Source organism: Tenrec ecaudatus, chromosome 7, assembly GCF_050624435.1.
Source record: "Tenrec ecaudatus isolate mTenEca1 chromosome 7, mTenEca1.hap1, whole genome shotgun sequence".
Classification (NCBI taxonomy): domain Eukaryota; kingdom Metazoa; phylum Chordata; class Mammalia; order Afrosoricida; family Tenrecidae; genus Tenrec; species Tenrec ecaudatus.
The window spans coordinates 124,683,308-124,696,018 of NC_134536.1; the positions used below are offsets into that span (position 1 = coordinate 124,683,308).

The window sequence follows — 12,711 nt, forward strand, 5'->3', positions numbered from 1 at the left end:
AATTGTCCAATATACACCCTTGGAAATAATGACACTATTCTCCATCTGTATTGATCAGGATGGTAGCTGAGAGGTGGAAGGGAGGCACAGAACCGAGATAGAATTTAGCCAGGAATGTGAAGTTGAGAAAGATTTTATTGAGGCAGGGAAAGAACTCCCGGGAGGGAAGGGAGAGCAGAGAAAGGGATGGGGGCATCTTGAGCCCCCTGGCGGGTTCTGAGAGTTAGGTCAGGGAAGTCGCGCCTGGTACTGAGGCAACATGACATATATAGGGTATGAGCTTAAAGGCATTGGGCTCGTAAAGGGAAGGGAGGTTCTTTGTGCTATGGTTGCAAGTTTTGGGTCAGGAAATGGCCTGTCAGTAAATCATCTTGTTCTTAGCAAACTCGCTTCCTGGAACACTGGGGAGAGGGGGCTGTGTCCTGCCCGGGGAGGCGAGCTTTGTGAACTGCTGGAGGCAGGTGCTTTGAGGGTCAGCAGGTCATTTGTCTTCCCGAGAAGCTGGGACAAGGGGCTGCCTTGGTCCAGACCCAGCCCAAACAGTAACCACTAGCCCCATGCAGCCATGGAGGCTTTGTAATGTGGCTGCAGTGATGGAGAAATGGAATTGGAGAGTCTATAAAAATTTAACTAATTTTAAAATTTAAGTAGCTACATGTGTCTAGTGGCTACTATTCATGAGCACTTCGCCCTCATTCTGGTTTTCTTTGATGCCCCGCAATCTGAGTATAAATGATTAGTATCTGAGCATAATTACCTACTGAGTTTTGCCCAAATTATTCTGAGAGAAACTTTGATCTGAGAACAATTTGCTGGTAAGTCCTTCAACCATACAAGAGAAATTAGCTGGATTGGTGTATGAATTTTGTCTGTTCTTAGGCAGTACACCTATTGAGTATTAATGATTCTGAGGGCCCTTGGTTATTTTAATGCGTGGCTTCACTGAACTGAAAGGGAGACTTTGGTGAATACAAAAGGCATGATGATGTTAAATGCATCTAATTGCAAATTTGGAACCATGATATTAAAATAGACTGTGTTTAGTTATGCGCGATAACTCATAGCAAGGTGAAAGAAAAAAAATTCCAGTCCGTTTATAAGACACACAAATGCTCTACTTTGCACAGCTGAAGCGAGAGTGCTAGCATGCCAGGCTCCAGGAAGAGGAAGGGGAGACCATGACATACTCAAGGCTTCTGATCAGCTCGGTCAGGACCGCTGAGCGCGCTTTTAGGCTTGGGCTTTGTGTGACCTGTTTTGGGGAGTTAAGTCCCACTGCTCCTCTTCGTGTTCAGTTCCAGGAAGCGGAGAGGGAGCACTGACGATGAGAGCTGGCGTGCTGGGGCTCGCCTCGTTCTTCATGATCTTGGCCGGGCACGGTGGCCTCCTGGGGGTGAGTTGAGCGCAGTCTGCCTTTCCTCTCCACAGTCTCTCCTTTCCCAGGGCACTTTTCAAAGCCATCATTCTCCAGGCCGCTGAAGCTGCATACTTCACGTCTGACTCGCAATCCGAAGCCCTAGGGATCTGAAGTCTTGGCTCAACATTGCCAATAATCTCGGGTCACCCTTCCCTGTGTGACCTGGGACACATCACTTGATCTCTTTGGAATGTGGATAACAGAACTACCCAAAGAAGTCTGCAGACTAAACCTTCTTGGGGATCTTTTCCGGCTCAGTGCGTTCTCCCTTCCCTACTTAAATGTATTTTGGAAGCAGAGAATGCACACGGATTGGCATTAGCCTTCCTTGGGCTCTATATTCATTCCTCTGATGTTTTCCTCTCAGCTGCTCTGCAGCAGACCAAGTGCCAGGCTGCTGACGGAAAGGTCAGCGGTTCAAATCCGCCAGTCACTCTGGGGGGGAGGCTGTGGCAGTCTGCTTCTATCAAGCATGCTTGGGGATGCTAAGGCACCGGTGGACTCTGTTGCACGGTTGCTATGAATTGACAGGAGCAGGTTTAGAGTTTGATATAGGCGGATAGCCCTCACATTTCTACAGTGACATTTGTGACAGACGGAACTTGATGAGGCTTCCTTGTTATTTGGGGGTGGAGGGGGGATGAGGTTTGCAAGTTTCCCACCTTTACCACTCTCTCATCACTCTCTATTAGTGAGAACTATTTGAGTTTTCCTTCTCTGGCAGGTTTCTACGTGGTATAAGTTGCTGCTTTCACAAGTTATTGTGTGGTATCTGCATCTCCGACTCTCTCCTAACCTCTACATTCACATGTCCACTGCTACTCAACAGCCCCTTTCAGATGCACCAAAGACCCCTCAACTTATGTCCCAAATCAAGCCCTAGATTTTTTTTCTCTCTCACCACCACTTTTCTTCCTTCCCAAGCTCCAGGAGCACCATCGTCATCCTTCCAGGTGCACGGATGAGACACTTGGCGAGACTGATGCCTCTCGTCTCCTCACATTCCACAGCTAAACACCAGCATCGCTCTGGCTTCAGCACACAGTCAGCTTCTAACTCGCTCTTATGCCCACTATGCAGCCCTCCACTCACATGATGTCAGTCCCCAGTCCTCCCTGATGTTCTCGTTGTTTCTCTGTGTGCCTGCTTGCAACGTGGCTGCAAACCTGCACCTTCTGAAAGCATGTCAGCGCCAGCCTTTCCTCAGTTTAAAACTCCCCAGCAGGGGGTCCAGGGGTGATGGTGGTGTAGTGCTTACTATTTGGGCTGTGACCTGCAAGGTCAGCAGTTTGAGACCCTCTGTGGGAGCAAGATTGGGCGCCCTACTCCTATAAAAAGTTACGGTTTCAGAAACCCACAGGGGCGGTTCTGTCCTACCCGACAGGGTTGCTATGGGTTACCATGGGCCCAAGAGCAGTGAGTGTCGGTGTGAGCAGGCTCTCCTCTTCCTCAAAGGACGGTTCTCGCCATGCACTATACAAACCGATGCGCTCCGCTTTCCTGCGGTCCCCTTTCTGATGGCACCGCCTGTCCCTTGCCAGCCGCACGGGCCCGTTTACTCTGCCTCCATGGGCCAAACATGTTCACACTCTGGGGCCTTGCCATTGTCTCTGCCTTGAAAGCTCTTCCTCCAGGGCTCTGATCTCACCAACTCATTCGGATCTTGGTACTCCAGGGCCCTTCGCCGGTGACCTCTCCACCAGCCCTGGTGTGGATTTCACATCCACCACTTCGGTTCGTTGGGAAACCCAGCCAAGCCGTGTGATGTACACATTCTGGAGCCTCGCAGTAACTCTTTTCTTCTTTACAGAGAAACGATGGCATCCAAAGCAAGAGAGAACTCCCTGTGAATCCGAGAAAGCAGCCAGGTGAGGCTCCATCAGGCAGCACGGCCAAGAGCCTCGGTACAAATGCACACAGGCCTGCTACTGCTGGTGTGGTTTGGGGCAAGCTTTTAATGATCCCATACATAAAATGAGAAGGTTCATAATTACTATTGGTGAGAATTAAAGCATCATCTAATACAGGTGCAGTATCTTGTATGCCGAACAAGTAGCTGCCCTGTGTACTTCCTCTCCTCCCTTACATTGATCCTGACCATGCAATTAATCGGCAAAACCTTCCATCTAGAAGTGATTTGCATTATGAAATTTAATGTGCGGGTCTGTCGGATATTTCAGATACTAGCATCCTTCCTCATGGAATTGCTTGCACAGGGTTGGTTTCCGGTCTTGGCTCAGTCCATCAAAACCTCCAGACTGCTTGGCGAGTTTGCCACGCTTCCATGTGCTAATAACACTGTAGGGCCGGCAATTCCTCAGAAAAAAATGAAATTAAAGTTTCTACTTGGAAGGCCACACATATATCTCTCATGGCAATAACAGATGGCAGTAAAAATACAGCAACTATCTACAGAGTTGTGACTCTGTGCCAGGCACGACGTAAAGCGCATTGGACGCATAAAATCCGCACACTGACCCTCCAAGTTGGGTACAGCAATCACCTTTATTTTGTGGAGTGTGTAGCTAAGGCTCAGAGGTAGGGGCAAGAGCCAGGACTCAAGCCTAGTCAATCTGGCCCCAGAGCCAGGGTTACTGACCCCTGACAAGGTGACCAGACTCACCCATCCTTTCTTTCCCCCCACCTTCCCCTCGTTGAAATCTTCTTAGCCTTTCATTGCTTGGGGCAACTGCCAAGGCCTGGCATCAATCCATCGACTTTGTTTCTACATAAAACCATCTTCTGCCTAGCCCTCCAGGGTGCTAAAGGCATGTGACATAGACATCTCATAGAAGCTGCCTATCTTATCTGTCCCAGATTAGGCCAGGGACCTCGCTCACTCCCGCCACCTTGAAAAGTCTAAACAATTTCTAAGTGGTTTCTCTACTCTGAAAGAGACTTCAGATTAAAAAGATGCTCACCCTTGCCTTATTACTTTATACATTTCTTCACATTCTTGATCTCTCGTTCACATATGAGCTTCAGAGGGCATCGGACAACCCTCCTCTCCCCAGATTTTATTTCTGTTTCACGTGAATGTGGCGAAAGGAATGTTGAGAGGAACAACACACTTAGGGCCATCTTTTCTTCCGGTTTGACACGATGAAGGGTCTTTCCTCAGGGGAAGAAAGCCATCCGAGATGATCAGGGGCCGGTGAAGGCGCACCAGGGGCTGAAGGCAAGATGTGCTCTGTTTGGAGTTTGCCTTTCCTAGGAAGTCTCCAGCTCAGCTCATTAAGGGAACATGTTGTACAGAAGAAGCAAGGACCCTGGACAAGAGTATTAAGCTGGGGCGTCTACTGGAGATAACGCAAGAAGACTTCGAACCCGGAGAAGGAGAGGGGAGAGAATAGGGTGTGCTCACTTCTCTCTTTGGTATTTTAAAAAACAAACCCAAAAAAGCAACCACTATGGTGAAATTCACATAGCATAAAACATATCATTTTCACCAGTGTAAAGTATCCAATTCAGTGGCATTTCTTAGATTTACAATGCTCCCTTGAAAGGACACTCCAGACCCACTGAGCAGGCTCTTTCCACCTCCTGCTTCCCCCAGCCCCTGGGGATTACCAGTCTGCTTTCTCTCTGGGTTTCCTGGTCCTGCATATTTTATATAAGTGGAAACATACAAGAGACGGCCTTTTATCCCTGGCTTTGCCACTTAGCTTGGTTTTGGCGTCCATCCATGTTGTAGTGTCTATCGGGACTTCATTACTTCTTATGTCTTTGGGTGTACACCTCAAAATTTGTTCATCTATTTGTTAGTTCTGGGCTCATCTCACCTGTCAGCCCCTGTGAGTAACACTGCAATGGGAACGTGAATGCGCAGCCTTCTGTTTGCTCTCTTCACTTTGATTCTGTAGAGTGTAGACCTGGGAGCAGAGGTGCTCGGTCATATGGAACAGTCGATGCTCAGCTTCCCTGAAGAACTGCCTAACTGCTTACCCAGTGGTTGCACTCATTTACCATCCTATCGACCATGGATGAAGGTTCCCATTTCTCCATCTCCTCACCAACACGTCTTATTTTTTAAATTAGTAGAGCTACTCTTTAGGATTTGGATTTTGATTTCCCTAATCTTACTCATAGCGACCCTGTAGGACAGAGTAGAACTGCCCCTGTGGGTTTCTGGGAGGAATCCTTAGAGCCCTTGTATGGAGCAAAGAGTTCAATACACTTGGAGGTTAACCAGAAGGTGAGTGGTTTGGATGTACCCAGAAGTGCCTCAGAAGAAAGTCCTGGAGATCTACTAAAAGGTCAGTCCTTGAAAACTCCCTGGAGCACAAGCATCCTGGGACACACCCGGGGTCCCATGAGGACAGAGTCTGTTAGACAGCACCTCGTGGTGGTGCTGACTGCAGGATGAATAATGTTGACAGTTGTTCCATCTGCTTGCTGACCACTTGGGTCTCTTCGCTGGAGCTTCCTTTGGACGTGGCACAGGGCATGTGCTCTGGGTGCTCGCTCAAAACTCAAAAATCCACCTCACTGGCATGGAGTCGATGCTCAGTCCTAGCAGCGTCATAGGACAGGGTGAGCTCTCCCAGGGGTTTTCATGGTGGCGTATCTTTACCGGAGCAGAAAGCCTCACGTTTCTCTTGAGGGGTGCTGAACCTGTGCAAACGACTGACCTTGCAATTAGCTGCCCAACAAGTAACCCACCACGCCACCAAAATCTGGTGGTGATAAGGGTGGGACCAAGAGCACTGGGAGCTTCAGGGCTGGCAGGAGGGAGTGGACGGGGATCTAGGAAGCACAGGTAAGAGCTTGCTCATGTTTTCATCAAGGTCTACATGAGTAGAATTAAGTATGGTCCCTGACCTCCATACCAAATATCACGGTGGCTTCAGAATCATTTCCTCAGCAATGTGTCTCTCCCAGACTGAGGCAAGGGGGTCGCCTCACTTTCTCCCTTCAGGTCCGGTCCAGGAATATGAACTGCTTCTTCAGCTGTCCTATAGGGATGCCAATGAGAAAACGACCTTGAAGAATCTCCTGAAGCTCCTGGGGCCGTCGTCGCTGTTGTCACACGGGCCAGTGACGATGACCAGAATAAAGGCTACCACATGTGAGTCTTGGGACCGAGAGCGTCAATGGGAAACAAAGGTGCAGCCATTAGGGTTGGTGAGGCTGTGTCAGGGAGCCAAAAGTTCCCCCAAATCTTTGTGGTTTAACAGAATAAAAGCTTTATTTTTTCATGCTACATGCCTACATCCACTTAGTAGAGGGTTTATATTAGAGATAGTCATTGGGAAACCCCGAGTGATGAATGGGTCTTTATTTTGCCTGAGCTCTCTTGTAAGCCCATGGAACATAGTGCACAGCATGGTCTGGTGCAGACCAGAAAATATCCTAACGCGAAGACAACACACATCAATCCTTGTTGGGTTTTTAAAATCATTTTATTGGGGGCTCGTACAACTCTTATCACAATCCATCCATCCATCCATCCATCCATCCATTGTGTCAAGCACATTTGTACATTTGTTGCCAATATCATTCTCAAAACATCTGCTTTCTACTTGAGCCCTTGGTATCAGCTCCTCATTTTTCCCTTCCCTCTTTACTCCCCTCCCTCAGGAACCCTTGATAATTTATAAATTATTATTATTTTGTCATGTCTTATACTGTCCGATATCTCCCTTCACCCACTTTTCTGTTGTCCAGCCCCCAGGATGGGGGTTATATGTAGATCCTTGTAATCGGTTCCCCCTTTCCACCCCACCTTCCCTCCACCATTCTGGTGTTGCCACTCTCACTACTGATCCTCAGGGGTTCATCTGTCCTGGATTCCTTGTGTTTCCAGTTCCTATCTGTCCCAGTGTCCATGTTCTAGTCTAGCTGGATTTGTAAGGTAGAATTGGGACCATGATAGAGGGGGAGAGGAAACATTAAAGAACTAGAGGAAAGTTGTATGTTTCCTTGTTGTTACACTGCACTCTGGATCATCTCCTCCCAGAGATCCTTCTCTAAGGGGATGTCCAGTTGCTTACAGATGGGCTTTGGGTCCCCATTCTGCACTCCCCCTCATTCACAATGATATGATTGTTTTTTTGTTCTTTGATCCCTGATACCTGATCCCATTGACACCTTGCGTTCACACAGGCTGGTGTGCTTCTTCTATGTGGGCTTTGTTGCTTCTCAGCTAGACGGCCGCTTGTTTATCTTCAAGTCTTTAAGACCCCCGATGCTATATCTTTTGATAGTCAGGCCATCAGCTTTCTTTACCACATTGACTTATGTACCCACTTTGTGTCGGGAAGGTGAACATCATTGAATTGCCAGTTTATAGAACAAAGAACCACATCAACTCTATGCACAATCTATTAGCCAGAAATAATTCCATTACCCATACAATTGCAAGCGGCCAGCAGGTGCAATCCGATATTTGCCTGGAAAAGAGCAAGGACTATTTGGTGAGCAGCATAGATGACCACAGTAGAAGGGTCCAGAGCTGTTGGACAATTTGCGTAAAGCAGCAAGTTGCGGGGGGGGGGGGGGAAGATTAGCAGCATCAGTGAAAACACCAAACCAGCAGTCAAGAAATAAAATGACGCCATGCCAAGGCATGGTATTTCAATCACTTCATAGGACACACCAGCTGACCATAAAAAGGAACCCACAGAAGAGTTGCTACCTTTCAGCTATGATGTTGCCGTAGAATATTGTATGTACCGTACACTTCGAGACGAAGCAGAAAATCTGTCTTGGGAGAAATACAGACAGAACATTCCTTAGAAGTGAGATGGCACTATTTTGTCTCATGCACTCTGGATATGGATATGGGGTCTGAGATGAAATCCCAGAGAAGGACATCATTCTTGATAAAGTAGAGGTTCCATGAAAAAGAGGAAGAGCCTTAATGAGACAGATTGATGTAGTGACTTAAGCGACAGTGGGCTTAAGCATAGCAATGACTGTGTGAGGCTGGCTCAGGAAAGGGTAGTGTCCCATTCTGTTGTATATAGGTCACTATGAGTTGGAACCAATTTGATGTCACTTAACAACCACACCATACCAAAGGGAGAAATAAAACCAACCAAACTCACTAGCATCAAGTCAATTCTGACTCATAGTGACCCTATGGGACAGGGCAGAACTGCCCCTGTGGGTTTGCCAGAATGGGATCAGAAAGTTCCCTCTGTCTTCTACAAAACCGCAGGTGGATTTGAACTGTTGACCTTGAGGTTAGCAGCCCAACATGTAACCACTACGCAATCAATCAAGTAGAAGGATGCAGAAAATGAAAAATAAGCATCTGTGCATAATACGATACCTATTATGTCCACGTAGATGTACCTGTACTGTTGTACATTGTACAGAGATAAATACAATGAAGAACTAACTATAAAGAGAGTTCAGAGTGGTAGGAGGATTGGCTATTTTAAATAGAGCTTCTCTGCTGAAGGGACTTTAAAGCAGAGACACAGAAGAAGTGAAAAAGTAAGTTATGTCATTGTCTAAGGGCATGGCCTTTCAAGCAAAGGGATCGGTAAACATAAAGGTCATGAGGCAGAAGGATACTGGCCACATTTGAGGAACAAGGCCAGTGTGACTGGGGATGTTTGAAGGCAGGAAAGAGAGGTCTGAAATGTGCCCAGAAGGGAGGAATCACAAGGGATTATGTATGGCACGACAAAAACTTAGCTTTTCATCCTGTGTGAGATTGGAAGCTCACCAAGAGGTTTAAACAGAGAAAGAACATGATCTGAATTCTGTTTGTAAAAGGTCACTCTGGCTGCTGTGGGTAGAATAGCCAAAGGGTGTGGGAAGACAGTAAGGGTGAGAGAAATGGGGAAAACCAATAGGAGGCTCCTGCAGGGATCTAGGGATGATGGTAACTGGAGAAGGAGTGAAATGAGGATCGGTCAGTGCAAGACCCAGTTGAAGTCTCAGAGCCAATATGATTTGCTGATGGGTTGTGTCTTACCCAGGGACCTCCTGAGAGTGACACCAGGCAGCTTTCTCCTGGGAGAAGGAGTGAGCATCTATTTGTCTCTTCTCCTTGCTTGCTTTTTCTTCATTGTTCTCACTTGTTTTGGATTGGATATTCTATAAGCTTTCATTTCATCTCCATTATTGCCTGATTCCTTACATGCATTCTCTTACTATAGTGATTATTTTTGTTTTTAGTGGTTACCCTAGGTGATGTAGTTAGTTTATTGTGCCAACCTGGCTGATAAACACACGTGGGGTTAATTGAAGGGCGGAGGGATAAATGGCTTAGTGAGCCTCGCCTTTCTAGTTCTCCGGTCTCTTGCTTTCTGATGGTCAGACCAGGGTGCAGCTGCCTTAGGCAGGTCCCTGCTTCAGCTGGCAAGGCTCACTTCCTACAAGACATCCCTGAGCGGAAGCCACATGGACCTACCGCGATGCAGCTGGAGCACCCGTGTGGAGACCCCTGCCAGTGCTGTTTACACATTCACTGATTTGGCTTTCCTTCTGCAGTCAGCATTATTGTGTGTGTTTTGTGAGATGGAGGAGGACTTTGTGGATTGGTGTCAGACATGTGGGTTAATGTTGGACTTGTGGGCTTGGGCAGCACTGGGTCAGGATGTTTTCTTGATGCGCACTTAACCTTTATATAAAACTCTGTCTTATACATGAGTTCCTGTGGATTTGCTTCTCTAAAGTACCCAGACTCACACACTAGGCTTTAGGACATTGCTAAACACTATCTTTTAATTGATATAACAATTATAATCAACTGAGAAGTGGCTTTTATTATTTAAATTTTATACACGAAGAAATTGAGATTCAGAGGCATTCGAACACTCAACTAAAGTTGCCCAATTGGTAAAATGACAGAAAAGAGATGAAAACCGTCATGTTTTCATTTCTAAAATCCTTCCCATTCACTGCAGAACTCTGTTCATTTTCACTCCTCTTTTGTCTATTATAAAAACGAAGGGATTTTGGTGGAGATTTTAGGTCATGTAGATGAGAGTACCTTTGGTTGCTGCAGCTCCCCAACATACCGATCCCAAAGCAGCCTTTCTGTCTTCTCTAGTTTGTCTGTCCTTAAGGACTTCCTTGGGATGGTGGTAGGTGTGTGGGGGTAGGGGAAGACATCTGTTGAGACACTGGCCAAACACCCTCTAAACATCCTCAGTTAGCTCTTTGATTGCTTCTCTCCCACCGCAAGGACGACCCTCTGGCCATGCGGCCTTCTTTTGGATGCGAACTTTGGGTGTGCTCGGTCTCTGAGGGAGTTCCTAGATTGAAAAAAATGAAGAAGAAGCCTGCAGAGTTGCATCTGAAATATTGCAGTTTGATGCCACTCAGACTAACTTTAAATGTGCTTATAGATAAATAGACAATCTCTGGTCATCCAGTTTACATACAACCCACACTTACCAACCAGCCCTTGTAAAACTTACTGTATTAAGATTTTGAGGTATGTAATAACAATAGATGCTACTTTGTGACCAGCATAAATTTGTATTATAATTACTATAACAACTGTTAAAAATAGTTTAGTGTATCCAGCAGTGTTCCTGTAATGTTTTATGAATAGAAAGGTATTTATATTCAGATAAATATTTAATTAACATGATATATATGAACTGTACCAAATTGTTCTAGGGTATGTATACATTCAAATTAAAGGAAGATTTAGTTTTATCTAAAAGCTTTCATATTAAGTAACTAAATAGAATATTAATATAATTCAATCCCTGCTAGGATATTAAGTTTGTTTTAAGCACCTTCAAAAAGAGCTTACAGAAATCAAGGGCAATCATTCTTTCATGTTAATGAGATGAATATGTTTTATAAGTACATATGGATATGAGTGATCAAGAAAATTAAACTATTGGTGGGGGGTAGGGCAGAAAGGCCTGGCTATCAATTTCTGACAAAGCAGCCACAGAAAGCCCTATGGAGTGTTGTTCTCTGACACACTTGGGGTCATCCTGACTTGGAGTCAATCCAACAATGACAACTGCTTTTGTTTGTTTGGGTTTTAAGTTTCTTGTCACAAGCTCAGAATTGGATAATTGATTGAAAATTTCCTTATCATGAACAGATTACCAGTTGTTTTTATGTCTCTGATTTTTTTCCCCAAGAAATACTAAGTTCAGATTCTGAGCCAGAGTCCAGGATCAGAATTCAAAACCGTTAACCAGCCCGCATGGGACCGAACTGTTCTCCCTGCAGACTGTGGCAGCCGGAACGGAGGCCTGCAGTGTGCTTGTGAGGATGGCTACACCTGGTTCCCACCCACGTGCCTTGATGCCCAGCAGTGCTACCTTCACACGGAAAGATCCTTCCAGAGCTGCGACTGTCAGGGCAACAACCTCAGCCAGAGTGTCAACTTCTGTGAGAGAACAAGTAAGCACCGTAATCACTGGGGCGAGGGGAGATTCAGCTCGGGTCCCTCCCAAACCAACATGCAACAGACAAAGGAGTCTGGTTCATTTAAAAAATGTCTCCCCTGAGAAGAGTTAGTGCAGCAGGTAGCTTAACGGACAAAATGCTCCTTTTGTCAGAGCTTCATAAATATAGCAGATTCAGAGCTATGTCTGAGATTAATCTCTTTGAGATCTAAAAGCAGCAGGTTAAACAAGGGAACAGCCAAGCAGAGATGGGGGAAGAGAAGATGCCTAGCAGGACACTTGAGCTCTCTAAAAACCCAAGAAACAGAAGCTGAAAAGAGACCAGAGGTTGGGAGAGAGAGACTTCTAGACCTGTGCCTTAACTTCAGGCTTCTAGCCTCCGAAACCGTGATTAAATACATTTCGGTTGTGGTTGTGTCTGGGCAGCACTCGTTAACTTAGAGGATTATCTCATCAGCCTGCGAGGATCAAGCCTGGATCGCACATAAGCACAGTGGGGAAGTGGAGACCCTGCACATAGAGATGTGTACATGTGAGAGAGGTGTAGATAAAGTACCCTAGGGACCTAGAGGAGAGAAAGTTTTGCCCCTGGGCATCAGGGCAGGTCTACTGAGGAAGTAGCATTTTTTAGGCTTTGCATGAAGGATAAACATTATTTGTACCCAAAGAGATGGGACAAGTCCCGTACCGATACAGAAGACCACCAGCCGTGGGCAAGGCAGGGGCATGTCGGGGTTTAGTAAGTAGTGGTCTTTTTCTTTATAAAATATTTTAAACAAGGACAACGCTGAAGCTTATTGCCTGGATGGTAGTGTGTCCAGTGTTAAGTGACCACATGTTTTGTTCACATTTTCCCACTTGTCAGGTTGTCTTAAGGGGCCCTGGCAGTATTGTTGGAAAGCATTGGATTTCTGAATGCAAGGCTGGCTGTTCAAATTTACTAGTCACTCCTGTGGA

At 46.1% G+C, this 12,711-nt stretch overlaps 1 protein-coding gene across 1 annotated transcript in view; it reads left to right on the forward strand.

The window, feature by feature from the left end:
• Positions 1-1,324: 1,324 nt before the first annotated feature.
• Positions 1,325-12,711, forward strand: part of ADGRF1 (adhesion G protein-coupled receptor F1) — a 35,048-nt gene continuing 23,661 nt past the window's right edge. Inside the window, exons 1-4 of the mRNA XM_075554079.1 lie at positions 1,325-1,393; positions 3,228-3,285; positions 6,336-6,485; positions 11,576-11,749. Coding sequence (XP_075410194.1) covers positions 1,325-1,393; positions 3,228-3,285; positions 6,336-6,485; positions 11,576-11,749 — 451 coding nt within the window. The remainder of the gene's footprint in view (positions 1,394-3,227; positions 3,286-6,335; positions 6,486-11,575; positions 11,750-12,711) is intronic.